The 18,487-nt window shown below is 42.4% G+C and overlaps 3 protein-coding genes across 7 annotated transcripts in view; 1 reads left to right on the forward strand and 2 right to left on the reverse strand.

The window, feature by feature from the left end:
- LOC126929186 (eukaryotic initiation factor 4A-I-like) overlaps nucleotides 1–18,487 on the reverse strand; it is a 515,423-nt gene that overhangs the window by 355,275 nt on the left and 141,661 nt on the right. The gene's annotated exons all lie outside the window — the stretch shown is intronic.
- The window catches only part of KIF16B (kinesin family member 16B), a 315,708-nt gene that overhangs the window by 268,066 nt on the left and 29,155 nt on the right, over nucleotides 1–18,487 (reverse strand). For 4 of the 5 annotated variants that reach the window (XM_050745331.1, XM_050745330.1, XM_050745327.1 and 1 more), the window contains exon 2: nucleotides 1,796–1,865. In XM_050745331.1, coding sequence (XP_050601288.1) covers nucleotides 1,796–1,865 — 70 coding nt within the window. Of the gene's footprint in view, nucleotides 1–835; nucleotides 937–1,795; nucleotides 1,870–18,487 lie in introns of those variants that run through there. The other variant, XM_050745328.1, reaches the window with a different exon arrangement.
- The window catches only part of DSTN (destrin, actin depolymerizing factor), a 1,228,633-nt gene that overhangs the window by 156,589 nt on the left and 1,053,557 nt on the right, over nucleotides 1–18,487 (forward strand). The gene's annotated exons all lie outside the window — the stretch shown is intronic.

Consider the following 18,487-nt stretch of genomic DNA (forward strand, 5'->3'; position numbering starts at 1 on the left):
CATGGTAAGATTGGCACCTTCTAGAGCTGTATGATTTGGTGGTCTCATTGAAAATTCCAGGTCAGACGTCTCCTCTTTCATGACACTTCCCTTGGACACTGCATGGAGAAGTAATTTCTCCTACCTCCGACAGCCTAGACTCTTCCAGGACACACCATATTGTGAGTTTATTGTAGGTGTTTGCATGTATCTTGTCCCCCTTGCTATATGCTTAAAGTGCACCCCAAAACCATGTTTTAAAATCTTCATATGCTCCCAAAGTCTGTTTATTGGACATATGCTGAATCACTTCAATGAGCACCATATTTTCCACAATTCACATATTATAAAAAAAATTATGATTCTTATGAAAACACTAAAAGTCTGGGCATCTATTCTGGTTACTGAAACATCAGATGATAAAATGTTTATAAAACTCAAAAAGCAACAGAGTAATCGAAGAAAACAGATTAATGCACAAAGAAAGGAGACTCATCCAGGGTCAGCGGCCTTTTACCAAAGTACTGTGAGCATAGAAAGGCACATGAAGGAAAGACAAGGTAATTACCAGCAGGGAATGGACAAGTGACAACTGGGTAGAAACATGAGAAGATGCGAGAGGCCAAAGGAAGGGAAAGAAGCACCGTGCAGGCCAGACAGAGCTGGAATGCACAAGGGTTGTGCTAAGCAGAGAAAGAAAGGCATCCAGTGGAGAATGCCTCAGGTAAAGGACACCAGTGCCTCAACGGAGGAAATCAAATGGTCCGGAGGCTGCTCAGTTGGAAGATGGGAGCATTTCCCAGCTTCTATCATTGGAGATCAACTCGCACTACTTTGAAATTGGATCTCAAAGTACCCAGTCCTTTGAGCCACGTATTAATAGAAATCTGCTCCTCAGATGTGAACAGGAGATGGATCTGACTTGGCCATGGAGCATCATGTCTCAGAAATCCAGACCTAAAAGTTAATGACAAATATCGAAGGAGAAAGGCAATGAACCCACAAAGTACTTCATTTCTTTCTTTTTTTTTTTTTTTTAATTTAAGATGGGATCTTGCTCTGTTGCCCAGCGTGGAGTGCAATGGCATAAACAGGGCTCACTGCAGCCTTGATCTCCCAGGCTCAAGTAATCCTCCTACCTCAGCCTCTCGAGTAGCTAGGACCACAGGTGTGCACCACCGAGTCCGGCTCTGATTTCTTCAATATTAATTTTATACCCCTATTACCCTCCTCAGTGAAAAGCATTCAGTGCCCTTTAAAAATTTCCTAACTAAATAAACAAACAGGATATTTTAAGTGCCAAAGGAGAAACGTGCCATCTTGAAAATATTTTTTAACTTTTTTTTCCATAAAAGAAATTTGGTGATTTTTTTTTAATCTTTCCTGAGTTTTGAATAATAATACCAGTTCTTCTTCAAGGATTACCAAACATGATTATTTTCGTTAAAAACTAGAAAAAATCTAGGGGCAAAGCTTATTTAATGTTCACAGAACACAGTCAATTGCCAGGCTAAGTCCCTACTACGAGGACACAAGATGAAAATGCCCGAATCTGGGATAGACTCAGGAGCTCCTGGACCAGAGCTACGGCTTGGATTTGGCTTCCAGATCAAATAAAGCCAGGGATGGGAAAGGAAACAGGATCAACTCTTCTGCTTTAAGACTGAGCCCAAGCCAGGTGCAAGCTGACGTGGCTAACTGCACTGGAAAGGAGGGTGTGGAAACAGCAGACAGGCTTTATTTCCCCGTAAGTCATCCCCACAGTAAAGCAATCATGGGGCTCTTAGAACTTAAGCAAGGCCAGGTCACTACTTGCCTTTAAGTTTGTGATTGTTGTTTTGCTTTTCTCCATCTGAATAATGAACTTTGCCTCCAAGTCCTTTTCCCTGCAACACAAATAATTCAGTAGTGGTTAGAAGAGAAAAGATTATTAAAAACAAAACTAAACTAAACCCATTTGTTTAATTTACTTTTTACATTAGTTTATTTGTCAATGGCATCTGAGGAGGAATCCCGGACACCACTCCTTCCAAAACCTTACTAATATAACATGATATGAAAAATGATGCCACCATCAACAATTATGACTGATACAGTGTGTTGTTAAACCCTGAAAGAATTTCCAATTGTAAGCCAAAGGAAGAGTAAATAACAGACACCACAATGGGCCAAGACTCACCAAAAAAAAGCAGCCCCACTCACCTTGTTACAAAGAGAAAGATACCTTAGCCCCCTACACAAGATGCAAACCAAAAAGAAAACTGGAGTGGTTACAAGCAGGTGCTTCTTCCAGAAGCAGCCAGGGCACTGTTCCCTCCTCCTACCTTCTTTCTACATCTGTTCAGAAACTGCATTTCTCAGAAAACAGCAGAACAGGAGGACTCCTTAAGAGTACAGTTCCCTAGAATAAATGACCATACATTTACCCAATGGAGTGTGACGCCACTGAACAAGGAATGAGGAATATCTCTATATCCTGTTATGGCGTGGCCACTGGGATATACTGTTCAGTGGAGACAAAAGATGGAGAAAATCTATGTAGAAAAATACAAATTATATTTTAAAACTTTTTTAAAACCTATGAATTTTTCAAAAGGCTACCTGGGAAAAAAAGGGAAATTGAGGATAAGGATTTGGGGCGGACAAGGGACGTGGACAAGGATAGAAGCTAGATTTCTGCAAATATACTTTGATCTGGAGGTCATCTTTAGAATGATAAAAATAATGTATGCAAAAATGAAACAAAAATGTTTAAAAACAAGCTAAAATTCAGAAGTAAGTTGAAGCAAATGAATCTAGTTATATACCACAAAGTGAGAAATTATTTCAATTATGACTCTATAGAGGAATTTGACCATACTGTAATGAGATATATCCTTAAAAAAAAAAAAGAACTACAAAGAAATCTTAAACCATTTTTAGTAATCATTTTTTGGTGGTAATGTAAGTGTCATTATTCTGAGATTTCTGTCTGTGTACTATGGGACATTACAAGAGTAATTATGTTGGTGCCCTAGAGAACCAAGGTTTTTGAAGTGGCTGAATGAGATACAAACATAAGTTTGATGAGGTTAAGTAAAAACTGTAGTCTTGGCCAAGCTACAGTTGGCTCAGGCCTGTAATCTCTGCACTTTAGGAGGCCGACGCGGGCGGTTCACCTGAAGTCGGGAGTTCAAGACCAGCCTGACCAACATGGAGAAACCCCATCTCTACTAAAAATACAAAATTAGCCAGGCATGGTGGCGCATGCCTGTAATCCCAGCTACTCCGTAGGCTGGGGCAGGAGAATCGCTTGAACCCGGGAGGCGGAGGTTGCAGTGAGCTGAGATCGTGCCATTCCACTCCAGCCTGGGCCAACTCTGTCCCAGAAAAAACTGTAGTCCTGAATCTAATTGGAAGGAGTAGCAGAAACTTCATCTTTCATCCAAAATTAAAAAAACAAACAACTCCCTTGCTTTGTCCATTGAAAAGGCCTAGAATCTTATGCTCAAATTACAGCCTATAAATACCATTTTCCACTAAAATAAGTCAGGGTTCCTTGGAGAAGTGACTCAATCCAAATATTGAACCATTTCCTCACACAATAAAGCAGGAACACTAACACAGGTCACTAGGGCTGTGGCGGGCACCTTGTAACATGGCTCCCAATGATCGCCCAGTACTCACACCCTGGTGTGTATGATCCCTGCCCTTGAGTGTGGGCTGGACCTAGTGAGTCACTTCTAATGACTACAACCCAAACACACCCAAGTGATGGTCTGTCACCTCCCAGGTGGGCTTTCAAGACTGTGACTTCTGTCTTGCTGGCTCTCTCTTCTCCCTTCTCTCTTAGAGCCCGGGCAGTGCGAAAAGCCAGGGATGACAGAGTGAGGACCCCTGTGGACAGACCCAGCCAGCAGGAACAGGGGCCTACCAGCAGCACGCCAGACAGCCTGGCAGGGCACGCTCCCCAAGCCCACACAGGGACATGACGATGAAACATGACTGGGCAGCCGCCTGGCACCCTGACTGCAGCGCTAGGGGAGAGCCAGAGTCAGAAGACCCTGCTAAATCCCACCCAGATTCCTGACCCATAGAAACTCTGAGATAATACAGGCTGCGTTTTATTGTTGTTGTTGTTTGGTTTTTTTGAGACAGAGTTTCACTCCTGCCGCCCAGGCTGGAGTGCAGTGGCATGATCTCAGCTCACTGTAACCTCCACCTCCTAGGCTCAAGCGATTATCCTGCCTTAGCCTCCCAGGTAGCTTTGACTATAGGTACGCACCACTGCACCTGCCTAGTTTTGTATTTTTTGTAGATGGAGTTTTGCTGTATTGCTCAGGATGGTCTCAAACTCCTGAGCTCAAGCAATCCACCCGCCTCGGCCTCCCAAAGTGCTGGGATTACAAGCGTGAGCCACTATGCCTGGTCAATACATACTGTTTTAAGCCCCTAAGTTTTGGGGTAATTTGTTATACACTAAAAGAAAACTAATACAAGGACCCTGTCAAAAGGACTGAGGAACCAACCTGCATAAGTTCCTGCTGCCCAAAGTTGAGAAATCTAGGCAGCAAAAAAACTAAAAACCAACTGAAATACATAGATATTTAAGCACATAAACTCATAACTTAAAAATAAAAACTCAACGGTCCCCTCTGAAGGATCAAAGGATCTGTCTCATTATTTTGAAAACTGTTAAAAGAAAGAATCAAGCATTTATCTTGCATTTCCAAAACTATCTGTACTTCAAGTAACCAAATAACTGTGAAAGAAAGTTTCTCCTTTAGAGATATTCCTGCTAAAAAAAAAAAAAAAAAAAAAAAAAAAAGAATAACAAAATTAAAATATCATTTCATCACCACCAGGGAATTAATAGCTCTAGGGAGGGACCACCAATGGTTACCAGGCCAGCCACTGTGAAGTACCAACGCCACTGCCCCACAGTTCCTGTCCTTCCCTCGCAGGGATGGCCTGGCTCTGACCTATAGCTGCCCTACAGGGAACCAGCAGCAAAGACAAGTGTAAGTGGGAACATGCCAATATCCTCAGGCAAGGGAATCAGCAAAATCCAGCCTGTGGGAAAGGCGGCAGGGTAAATGACACAGCATATTCCAAATTATGACAAATTGCAAAGAATATAAAGATGGAAGGGAAATCTAAAGCTAAAAAAGACATTAAAAACATATCAACCAACTGGATCCCAATTCAAACAGAAAAAGCACTTTAAAAATTGTAACCATTTGGGAGGCCGAGGCAGGCGGATCACCTGAAGTCAGGGTTCGAGACCAGCCTGGCCAACATGGCGAAACCCCACCTCTACTAAAAAGACAAAAAACAGCCGGGCGTGGTATTGGGTGCCTGTAATCCCAGTTACTTGGGAGGCTGAGGCAGGAGAATCGGTTGAATCCAGGAGGGAGAGGTTACAGTAAGCCGAGATCATGCCATTGCACTCCAGACTGGACAACAAGAGTGAAACTCTGTCTCAAAAAGGAAAAAAAAAAAAAATTATAACTTACATAGGGAAATGTTAACATTGACTAGATATTTGATGATGTTAAGGAATTATTACTAATATTGTAGGTATGATAACAGTATTATGACTTTTAAAAAAACCTTCTAGAGATACATATTGAAATATTTACAAATCAAATGATATGTTGCCTGGGATTTACTTTAAAATAATCCACATATGGGGAAACCAGCTAAGGGGTAACATCTTGGCCAGCTCAGATGAAGACAGACAAAATAAATATCAGTTGTGAACAATTAAACCCAAAAAGCATTTGCAGTAAATACCATTCGGGAACTACGGCGGATTCCCAGGGCCAAGTTTAACATTTCCAAGCCTGAAAAGTGCTTCCACTCCAACCCACCAGGAGTTGGACAATTCCATTGTGGACCCAAAAGTAAGAACTGCTTCAAGGACACCCCATGTTCATGTGGCTGCAAAACAAATACTTCATAAAACTAAACCTTTCCTACAGCATTCAACTACCAAAGCATGTCCTGCTCAACAAGAGAACAAACCACCTGGGTTTACTTATATCACAGACAGCCACCTCTAGATTCCTCCCATTCCCACACGGGTCATTTCTCAGTCAATCACTAACCGCATGTGTCTAGAGCTTTCATCTTACAACCACTATTATCAACAAATACCTCTCATGAACACAAAATCATCCAGCTACATAGAAATATTAGAAGTGATCGTGGTATTGCTCATATTGACTTGTCAATTCTTGCCTATAAAATGAAGTAATGTGGCTCATACTATGCCCACCACTCCTGCTGGAAGCCAGAGACTCCATAATTCACCATCTCAGAACCTCACACCTTTGGAGCAGCTCAATTTAAAGGGCCCTCCCACATGATCATGTACTCTAACCTGCAGGTAACCAGGGCAGTGTATTCCTAGTTTTAAATTAACATCCATTCTATAAAAGCACTAGGAGAGATACTGTTACGCAATATGACTGTCTTTTTATTAGCCACTTCTAAAATGAAAACTGAAGATGCAGGTAGGTTTCAAAGGTTTCACAACCTCCCTGAAATCCTATGCACTGGGATGAGTGGGTGGGAAGGGGGATGAGGAGCAGGAGGCAGGTTCACTATTCTAAGGGTCCACAGCTTTCCTCAGTTTCTCAAAGAGTTCCATCACCCTAAAAGATAGGAATCCCTGCTCTGACCCTTAATGCTCAAAATATGCTCCAGGAACCAGCAACATCAGTGGCTCCAGGGAAGCTTGACAGAAATGAGGGTTCTCAGGCCCCACCTAAAACCTACTGAATAGGAACCTACATTTTAACAAGAACTGTAAATTATTCTGATGAACATTAAAATTTAAAAAGCACTGCTCTGACGTTGTACTTAATATGACATAGTAATAAATGGGTATTAGGTTTACCCTTATGAAATAAACTCTACAATATTATCTACTTCTTATACTGGGAAACTCATTAGCCTTTGTTCTTTGACTTTTAAGTTTTATTTTTAAAATCACGTGACAGGATATGGCTGGATATACCATAAGTCAGCTAATACTGTCTCTGTTCTCTGCTCTTAAGTTGTAAGTGCCTTCTGACCAAGAGCAGTAACTGCTGACATAATCTGATGAAAAATGTCATGTGAATGTCATGACACTCAGGTTCCCTCATTCTCACCCTACCAAACCATAAGTGAGTTTCTAGCCCTTTCTATTCCCAGACTGTGTTTCCCAATGTCAATCTAAGGCTATAGCCAGTAATTTAAAGTCCTATCAAAAAATAATTACAGGTCATCAAAATTAAGATGGAGGCCATCTGTTTCAGAAAAGAAATTTCACAAATAATTTCCTAGCTTGATTCCTTCTTTAAGCATAAAAACTGAAAGTTTAAAAAAAAAAAAAAAAAGTGGCTGGGCGCAATGGCTCCCGCCTGTAATCCCAGCACTTTGGGAGGCTGAGGCAGGTGGATCACAGGTCAGGAGTTCGAGACCAGCCTGGCCAACATGGCAAAACCCCATCTCTACTAAAAATACAAAAATTAGCCGGGCATGGTGGCGGGCTCCTGTAATTCCAGCTACTCAGGAGGCTGAAGCAGGAGAATCACTTGAGCCCGGGGGACGGAGGTTGCAATGAGCTGAGGATCACGCCACTGCACTCCAGCCTGGATGAAAGAGCAAAGTTTCATTTCAAAAACAAAAAAAACAGGATCTTTAATCTTATTCTTAGTATTTATAACAAAGATACTGGCTAGAGTTTTAGCCATAAAGAGCAAATCTCTTCCTAGTTCCTGAAAACACTTCTAGAAAAGCCAATGTATTTTTTACTGTTGAGTTGAGTTCCTTGTACATTCTGGACATGAGTCCCCTATGAAATGAGTAGCTTACAAAAATGTTTCCCTATTCAACAGGTTGTCTCTTCACTCTGTTTCTTTTGCTGTGTAAATGTTTTTTAGTTTAACATAGCCCCTGTCTATTTTTGGTTTTGCTATCTGTGCTTCTGAAGTCTCCCCCATAAAGTCTTTGTCTAGAACAATGTCCTGAAGAGCTTTCCCTATGTTCTCTTCTAGTAGCTTTGTAATTTCAGTTCTTACATTAAAGTCTTTAATCCACCTGGAGTTGACTCTTGTATACTAGGGTAAAATGATCTCTCTTTGTGAGGTCACTGTGAGGTCAGTGAGAGAGGGAGGTCGTGTTTCTTTCTTCTGCATGTTCTTAGCCAGTTTTCCCAGCATCATGAAGAGAGCCCTAATGTATGTTCTTGGCGGCTTTGTCAAAGATCAGTTGAAAACACGTGGATTTATTTCTGGGTTCTCTGTTCTGCTCCATTGGTCCATGTGTCTATTTTTATATAATACCAATACCATGCTCTTTTGGTTACTACAGACTTTTAATATATTTTGAAGTCAGGTAGTATGATGACTTCAGCTTTGTTTTTGCTTAGGGTTGCTGAGGCTATTCAGGCTCTTTTTTGGTTCCATACAAATTTTAGAATTTTTTTTTCTATTTCTCTGAAAAACAATGTTGGTATTTTGATAGGGATTGCACTGAAATTGTAGACTGCTTCAAGCAGTATGGTCATTTTAACAACATTAATTCTTCTGGTCCATGAGCATGAGATGTCTTTCCATCTGTTTGTGTCCACCTCAATTTCTTTCATCAGTATTTTGCAGTTTTCCTTGAAGAGATCTTTCACCTTCTTGGTTAAATGTATTCCTAAGTATTTTTCTTTGGTAGCTATGGTAAATAGGATTGCCTTCTTCATTTCCTTCTCAGCTATTTCATTATTGGTATATACAAATGCTATTGACTTTTGTAGGTTGATTTTTTATCCTGCAACTTTATTAAATTCATTCTTCAGTTCCAAGAGTTTTTAGGTGAGGTCTTTGGTTTTTCTAAATATAATATCATGCTATCTGCAAGGAAGGACAATTTGACTTCCTCTTTTCCAATTTGGATGCCTTGTATTTCTTTCTCTTGCCTCACTGCTCTGACTAGAGCGTACAGTATTATCTTCAATATGAGTGGTGAAAGTGGGCATCCTTGTCTTCTTCCAGTTCTAAGAGAAACAAATTTCATCTTTTCCCCATTCACTACAATGTTAGCTGTGGGTTTGTCATATATAGTCTTTATTATTTTGATAACTAATCCCATTAAAAATAAGCAAAAGACATGAAGAGACATTTTTCAAAAGCAGACACACAAATGACCAACAGATAATATGAAAAAAAAAAAGCTCAGTGTCACCAATTATCAGGGAAATGCAAATCAAAACCACAAAGAGAAATCATTTTACCCCAGTTAGAATGGCTATTACTAAAAAGACAAGAAATAACAGATGCTGGCAAGCATGCTGAGAAAAGAGAACTCTTATACACTATTGGTGGGAATCTGAATTAGTACTATGGAAAACAGAATGCAGATTTCTTTAAAAATTAAAAATAAAACTGCCATGCAATCCAGAAATCTGACTACCGGGTATTTATCCAAAGGAAAAGAGATCAATATATTAAAGGGATAACTGCACTCCCATGTTTATTGAAGCACTATTCACAACAGCAAAGATGTGGAACCAACCTAAGCATCCAACAATGAATGAATGGATCAAGAAAATGCAGTATATATACACACAATGGAATACTGCTGAGCCATTAAAACGAATGAAATTATGTCATTTGTCGCAATGTGGACAGAACTAGGGGTCATTATGTTTAGTAAAATAAGCCAGGCACAGAAAGACAAATATCACAAGCTCTCACTCATATGTGGGAGATTAAAAAGTTGATCATATGGAGGTAGAGAGTAGAATGATAGATATCAGAGGCTGGAATGCGTGTATGAGGGTGGGAGTAGTGAACAGAGGTTGGTTAATGGGTACAAACATAAAGTTGGATAGAAATAATAAGTTCTAATGCTTGTAAGCAAAGCAGGCTGACTATAGTGAACAACAATGTATTGTAGTCTTCAGAATAGCTAGAAAAGAGGACTTGAAATGTACCCAACACATAGAAATGATACTCCAGTGATGGATATCCCAAACACTTTGATTATTACATATTCTAATACACATACCCCATAAATATGGACACAAATATCAAGTTTGTCAAAAAAATGTTTAGAAGTAAAACCAAAACCAGTGTGACATCTATGATGGTTGGAGCTATTAAGTGTTGAAACTAATTCTTTGTTATACATCTTCCTTTGTAGATTCCGGGAGAACTGTTGAACTTCCAAATACCTCAAAGATGAAAGAAAGGAAGAAGGCAGGCTCCAGTACTTCCTCCCCATCCACACCCTGCGAACCAACCCTGCTCAGCCCCCTTCATCCACTGGAGACTCTGGCTTCTGCTCTCGGTCTTCTCTTCACCCCTAGGGGCTTTAACTGTCATAGGTGACTTCAGAGTCCATGTGACACTCCATCATATAAACTTACCCCCAACTCCTCTACCCAATATTCAATTACCTAGTCCCTTCCAATCTACCACCTGTTGAACTGAATCAGATCTCCCCACTTTGAAGGCCCTGTCCCAGGTCAGGCTATCCCCACCTCTAGTCTCTTTGCCTCCAGCCTCATCCTCTCTCACACACACTCCATTCTCTGCTGCCAGAGAGAGCCTTCATAATACACATCTCACCACGAGGCTTCCCTGCTTTAAACTCCTTTAGTGACTTCCCAAAGACTACAGGATAAAGTCCAACTCTCAGTGCTACTATACAAAGTCCTTCATGATCTGACCCTAACTGACATTTCTATTCCAGCACTATATCTTGCCCCATCCTCTTCCCATGGTCAACTCCCAACCATCCCTCTAAATTCGGCTCAGACTTCACATCCTCTGTAGGGCCTTCACCAAGCCCTCTATCCCATCCCCTAGTTTACATGGCACTCCGGCTTGTCTCACCCACCAGACTGCTAACTTTTTAAGAGTAAGGACTCTGCCTGTCTGGGTTTATATCCCCAGCCTCTGGCACATTGCCTGCAACCTTGAGGTGCTCCTAAAATGGCTGGTAAATGTGATGAACTTTCTGAAATATTGAACAAATGGCTCTTACCCCAGTGTACTCCTTACCACACTCATCCTCTTCCCACGCTGGTCTCCCTGTTTGCCCCCTACATTCTTGGTTCTTGCCTTCCCACATACTATAGTATCTTCCCACTTCCCACCCATATGTTCTTTTTCTTTTTTTTTTTTTTGAGACAGGGTCTGGCTGTGTCACCAGGGCTAAATTGCAGTGGCGCAATGTCAGCTCACTGCAACCTCTGTCTCCTGGGCTCAAGCAATTCTCATGCCTCAGCCTCCCGAGGAGCTGGGACTACAGATGTGCACCACCATGCCTGGCTAATTTTTGTATTTTTAGTAGAGACGGGGTTTCTCCATGTTGGCCGGGCTGCTCTCGAACTCCTCCCTGGCCTCAAGCGATCCACCCACCTCGGCCTCCCTAAGTGCTGGGGTTACAGGCATGAGACACCATGCCCAGCCATACCCACATTTTCAAGTAAGGCTTGTCTTGGGTCCAGTTTGACTCACCTCCTCCTGATAAACCATTAGAAACAACACCCCCTCATACACCTACCTAGTTCATCTCACCTGCATAGCTTTATTCCTGCTGATGTCATCTCTCCAATGAGTCCAGAGAACCCCAGAGAAGCCCAGCTTCCTTCACATCCACACTCTGAGTCCACCAAGCACACGGGCACCACCCACAGTCAGCACTGACTGCTTCGTCTCGTAATTCTTCAGCTAAAACTACAACGCCAGACACTGAGATTACCCAGCCTCTCAGGTCAATTTCCTCTGACATTTAAGAAACACAGCAAATAAATCTTGACATTCTTCTTATATTGTAGAAAATAAATAATCCTAAGATATTATTTGACATTAATTTGATAATAGGGAAAAATGAACTATGTTGCTCCCTGGCCACTTTGGTGAATTGGATTTCTCAACCGAAAAGCCAATTACGGCCCCTTCATATAAATAAGTAATTTATTTGAAAGGTCTGGAAACTAGATGATAAGATGCTACAAATGAGCCAGCTGGAGTACATATACTTAGTTATAGATCAATATGGGGGGAGGAGGATGAAAGGAAAGGAAAAGATTTAAAATACTCTACCAGGAAAAGAGATAAATTACATCAGCATTCAGATACATGAGTTAGAAGAACATTTACTTTTTTAAAAAATCCTATTGATACAGTTTCTACATTTGTCCCCACACAAATCTTATGATGAACTGTAATCCCCAATGCTGGTGGTGTGGCCTGGTGGGAGGTGACTGGATCACAGGGGTGGATTTCTCATGAATGGTTCAGCACCATCCCCTTGGTGTTGTCCTTGCACTGAATGAGTTCTTGTGAGATCCGGCTGTTTAAAAGTACATGACACCTCCCCTCGCCTCACTCTTGCTCCCATTCTCACTATGCGATGTGCCTGCTCCTGCTTTACCTTCAGCCATGAGCCTGAGGCCTCCTGAGAAGCAGATGCCACTATGCTTCCTGTATAGCCTGCATAGGAACCAATGCAAATGAGCCAATTTAACTTCTTGTCTTACAAATTACCCAATCTTAGGTATTTCTTTAGAGCAATGCAAGCACGGCCCAACACGAAAAATTGGTATCAAGCAGTAGGGCATTGCTATAGAGATACCTGAAAAGATGGACACAGATTTGGAACTGGGTAACAAGAGGTTTGAAGAGCCCGGAGAGCTCAGAAGACAGGAAGATGAGGAAAAGTTTGGAACCTCCAAGAGACTGGTTAAATGGTTGTGACCAAAATGCTGATAGTGATACAAACAGTGAGAGCCAGGCTGCCGAGGTCTCAGGTGGAAATCAGGAAGTCACTAGGAACTGAAGCCAAGGTCATCCTTGTTATGCCTTAGCAAAGAACTTGGCTGCATTGCGTCTATGCCCTAGAGATCTGTGGGAGTTTAAACTGGGGTGTGACCTAGGGATCTGTTGCGGGGAAATTTTCTAAGCAGTGAATGACTTCTCGTGAGATCTGGCTGTTCAAAAGTGTGTGACACCTCCCCCCACCCTTGCTCCCATTCTTGCCATGTGACATGCCTGCTCCCCCTTCTCCTTCCATCATGAGTGAAAGCTTCCTGAGGCCTCCCCAGAAGCAGATGCTGCTATGCTTCCTGTACAGCCTGCAGAACCATGAGCCAATTAAACCTCTTTTCTTATAAATTACCCAGTCTCAGGTATTTCTTTATTGCAATGGAAGAACAGCCTAACAGACCTATGTTGATTCAAATATCTTGAAGATATTTTTAAGTTATTCAGCAATTCAAATCGATTCCATTCCCTCAGGTGATGATATCTGGTCACTCCATAATAAACAGCTAGACCCAGTGATGTTGGGATCTCCAAACTGAGCCATTAGCCTGGAAGATTCTAAAGAGTGACTTACTCACCATGACTTCTGAAATAAACCTGCATCCCAACTGCACCTTAAAAGTTACATACTATGAACCAATATTTAACTGCCTTCATTTTGGTGGCAAGACACTTGATAGCAAAAATGAAAATAAAAACTATACTTTAAAAAACAATACATGAGCTCCGTGTATACTAATATGGAAAGAAGTCCAAGGAACCCTGTAAGTGGAAAAGCAAGCAGCAAAACAGTGTGCAGATGACAATCAAGTTTGCAGCTCAATAAACAGATTAATAAAGCCATATAATATGCACATGTATGATTCTAGATGCACAAAACATTTCTGAACATTTCTGAAAGGATAAACAGGAAGCTATTCACAGTGGTGACCTCTGGAGAGTGAGTGGGAGCAGGGCTTCAGGGGATGAGAAAATGAACTTAAACATTCCACTGCTGGAATTCATTTTAGCAAGATTTGATACTCCTTCTACAGTTAAAATAAATTTAGTTAATTAAAAGACAAAAGTCCCTGTTTTGAAATTCTGGGTGGCTCTTCATGCTCTAGAACAAGGTCTACATCCTTATGTGGCATAAAAGCAAAAGCTACTGACCCTCCCCTCCTGATGACACGGCCATAAAACAGACAGCTCCTCGCGCCCTTGTACTTTCACACCTTCCCACAGTACCGAGTATCCTCATGCACTGCCTACATCTGCCTCTGCTGGTCGCCATCCCTCTGCATTTCCACATCGTAAAATGATACCCACATTCAAAACTAGTCCCAGTACCCCTTTCTCACAAAGCATCCTAATACCCTAGCTCCATGAATTAGTTCCTCTGTTCCACCCAAGACAGCTTCTCTTTTACTCTTGTATTAGGTTCCAAATAAAATACAGGAAGCCCAATTAAACTGAATTTCAGATAATACTTAATTTTATATTATGACTATGTCCCAAATATTGCATGAGGCTTCCTCATGCTGTTTTTGCTTGCTAGGTCTGACACGCTGTTTCTTACCCAGTGGTCTGCACTCATCAAGTGCTTCCACAGTTAGATGCAGATGTATTTGCCTCCCTACCCCAAGCCCAGAAAGCAAGCACACCGAGTCTACAGTAATGCCTGCACCTTCAGTACCCAGCAAAGTGGCAGAGGCTCCGTAAGTTTGTGTCACCTCACCTATCTCAGGGTCTGAAGACAAGCTCAGGGAGAGCTAGTCTCCTCCCTGAAACCATGTCTTCCTGCTGTTCCTTATTCTTTCCTATTAGAAAAAGAAATTTGTGCACAGCCTGTGACTCCAACCACTCCTCGTTGTTCTCCATGAAATCATGAAAGCCTCCAGCTTAATTTTTTGAGAAAAACCCAGGGAATACAGACAGTAAAAAATTCTGGAGTGGGTTTTTCAGGCAATCACCCTGACTTTATTTTGGCTTCTGAGAACACAGCTCACCACACAGCAGTCAGCTAGAGGTCAGTGGCACCATGACCTACATCCAAATGCCAACCTCGAGTGGCAGCTTGTGAGAAACTGGCACAGCCTCCACTCCGTTCTCCAAGGGCTGCCAGAACGGATGAGCCAAGGACAATGATGCTATCACAGCCTTATGAGTATCCCATGCTAAGTGAAATCCTCACTTGACCTCTGCCACAACAGGAGGCCATTAAGCTGAGCCTTTCATGGTCTTTCATGGCCTAGGGAAAGGGTAATAAACCTAAAAAATTAGGCAAAGCACCAACTGTTACAGTTTACAGGATGGGATCCCAGAGAAACAGACATCTGTGGGAGTGTAGCATGCAGGGTGTTCATTAAGGTGTGTCCTTGGGATCAACTCCTGGGAAAAGAAGGAAACTGAGGCAGGCCCAGGCAGAGGGAGAAGTGAAGCTGCAGCACCGACCCAGGGACAGCCTTGGCCAACTCCACAAGCAGTCCTGGGGCTAGCGTGGCCCTTCAGAGTTGCCACGGGTTGGGCACAGACAGCCAGGCTTTTACACCCCTGCTTTGAGCAATCAGGGACTGTTGGCTGAGCTGACAGCTGAAGGCTGGGCCAACCATGCTCCAGCAACTGGGCAACAAGCCCTCAAAGACAGAGGATCTGGGTGGCAAGCATGGTGCCCACTGTACCAACCTCCCCTTTAAAATGATGCTTTATAGGATGCACCGCACCCAAGTGGCAGCATTCACCACTACATCAACTCCCCAGCAGAGGCAGAGAGGCCTGAGCTGGGGCTACCAAGCCAGACGGAAGGCAGATACTTTATTTTCTTCAGCTGAAAGGAGAATAGCCTAACGATCAGAAGCGCCTCAATACAAAATGAATGACCTTAAGATGTGCAGAACCATTACTGAAGAGGTTTAGTTAGAAGCTAGAGAAATCCTTATCTGGGATGCTATATGGGAAGATTTTTACATCCATTCATTCATTCCATAAATATTTAGTGAGTATTAATCCTTTCACATACCAGATAATAGTCTCAGTGCAGGAATAAAATGCTAAACAATACAGTCCCAGCCTGCATTTCACAGAGAGGCTTAGAAGAAAAACAAAATAATACTCTATCATTTTAGATTGTGGTAAGTGCTATAAAGAAATAAAGGTATGTCATGGAAAAGGACTAACAGGCAGAGGCAAAGGAAGGCAAGCAGCCAGAAAAGACCTCTCTAAGGGGGTGAGATATGAACAAACACCTGAACGGGGCCAGGCCAACGGCCCAGATTCAAAAACAGCAGGTGCAAAGGCCCTGAGGTAAGAACCAGCCAGAGGATTTGGGGGAAGGACAAGAAGGCCACTGTGACTGCAGAAGAGAGAAGATGAGGTCAGAAAAGCCTTGAGGTGGAGGCCAAATCATGCCAGTTCTTGCAGGCTTTGGCTAAATGGCTAAGACTTTGAAACTTAAATGTAATAGGAAGCCACAGCCACCAAAAGGTTTTGTGTACAGGGAAGTGGCAAAGTCGTATTTACATTTTTAAAAGGCCCCTCTGGTTGGTGTGCATAGACTCTAGAGGGGTGGCAGTCTAGCAAGGAAACCACTCAAAAGGCTACACAAAGGACGCTGGGCCAGTGTGCAAGAGTGGAGATGCATCCAGATGACGGGGGTGGATCAGCAAGTCCCCAGGCCTGCTGACAAACACTATCCTCTGAAGAGCCCAAACCCAGACCTACCAAACAAGAATCGCCAGGGCAGGGGCCCAGGAATTTGTATTTTAAGCACCTAGGAGGTTCTGATGATCAACTGGGTTTGGGACCACCACATTAGTTTATCTGTGTTTCCTCTGAGGAACTGGGATTCTACAAGCATGTGAAAGCTTCACTGCCTTTCAGGTCCTTGTGAGATGCTGTTTCACTAGAAGGTGGTTTCATCCCTTCTTCTGAATGGAGCCCAACCCACCTATGCCCAATTCCAGAACAAAAATCCAGAGCAGACTATGCCTTTAGCGTTATCAACACTGACTTCCAACTGAGGTGCTCCTCTTCTGAGTCCCAGATCACCAAAGTTGTTTAAGTGACTATTTTCCCACTTTTTTAAAGAAAGTGTATAACTAGAATTATTCCAGAAGCATAGGAGAGAAGTCAATTCATTACACATAACAGACGCCTTACTCAAGGTATTAGGACTTAATTCCATCTTGGAACCCTGGTTCCAGTTGAGAAAATCTGGTAGACAACCGAAATATTTCATACGTTACAAAATTCATGCCCCAAACCATAAAGGACTAAATTTTGCTCAAGACCAAAGATAATACTGACACTTTCAAGGGGAATTTTGGATACTCTGCCCAAAGGAGATTTAGGGTTAAGCAAGATGGTAAGCGGCTTGAGAGTCAAGCTGAAGTTCAAGGAATGGAGCACTTGATAAGAGATGGACTTGGAAGAGAGGAGACTTAGCCCATGACATCACCTCACACATAAAGAAATGAAGGTCCAGAAAGGTTAAGTGACTTACTCAAAGCTCCTACTACAGAGTCAGCATTGTAAAAGGTTACAGGAACTGAGTAAGCAATCAATACTTCAAAGCCACGGAGAACTGCTGAGAGCAAAGCTAGCACTCCTAATCTGATTTCAGCTACATCTTCCTGGAGAGGGTATGTAAGCTTGGGCTCCCAGGGGAACACAATGAGCCAGCCAGTATATTTAGAGAATCCATACGATTGCAGTCCAAACAGGGTGGAAGTCATCAAATGCATCAGGCACTGGACAGGAGAAACAAGAAGCACACTTAGCCTCATTTCCCACCACACGACCCAGAGGCATTCAAGCTCCCCACTCCCATTCCAAACTGTTCCTTCTTGCAGGACTCACAAAGACCTGCCTCTGTGAGTCCTGGGCCTTGCTCATGCTGGTCCTTCTGCCTGGCATGTACCTATCTCATCCAAGTGACTTATCCTTCAAAGCCCATAAAAATATTTCCTCAGCTGGGCACAGTGGCTCACACCTGTAATCCCAGCACTTTGGAAGACCAAGGCAGGTGAATCACTGCAGGTCATGAGTTCGAGACCAGTCTGGCCACCGTGGTGAAACCCTGACTCTACTAAAAATACAAAAATTAGCCAGGTGTGGTGGCAGGTGCCTGTAATCCCAGCTCCTTGGGAGGCTGAGACAGGAGAGTCGCTTGAACCTGGAAGGCAGAGGTTGCAGTGAGCCAAGATCACGCCATTGCACACTCCAGCCTGAGTGACAAGAGCGAAACACCGTCTCAAAAAAAAAAAAAAAAAAAAAAAAAAAAAAAAAAAAACTTCCTCCTCCAGGAAGCCTTCTCAGACCCCTCCTACCAGCATCTTCTGGGGGACATTCCGTAACACACCACAGCAGTTACCACATTTGACCTGCTTACTGATGGGCTACTACACATTTGTCTTCCCCACCAGTGTAGATGCTTCCTGAGGTCAAAGATGATGTCCTGCTCTTCATCTGCTCTTCACATATTTCACAACATCTAGCACTGTCCTTACATACAGCAAACACTTGATGGATGGATGAATGAATGAATGTATAAGCAAATGAAAGAACAAATGAAATAGCTAAGACAAGATACTATTCTTAAACTCGAGCACTAAAGTTAAACTCATACTTCAAAATTTAGAGTAAATTTTTAATTTTTAAATGCTGATGCACTTTCCCCAAAAATATCAATTAACTTGGCAAATGTTAACTCCAAAGACAGAAATGAAGCTCGTTTC

The sequence above is a fragment of the Macaca thibetana genome, chromosome 10, assembly GCF_024542745.1.
Source record: "Macaca thibetana thibetana isolate TM-01 chromosome 10, ASM2454274v1, whole genome shotgun sequence".
Classification (NCBI taxonomy): domain Eukaryota; kingdom Metazoa; phylum Chordata; class Mammalia; order Primates; family Cercopithecidae; genus Macaca; species Macaca thibetana.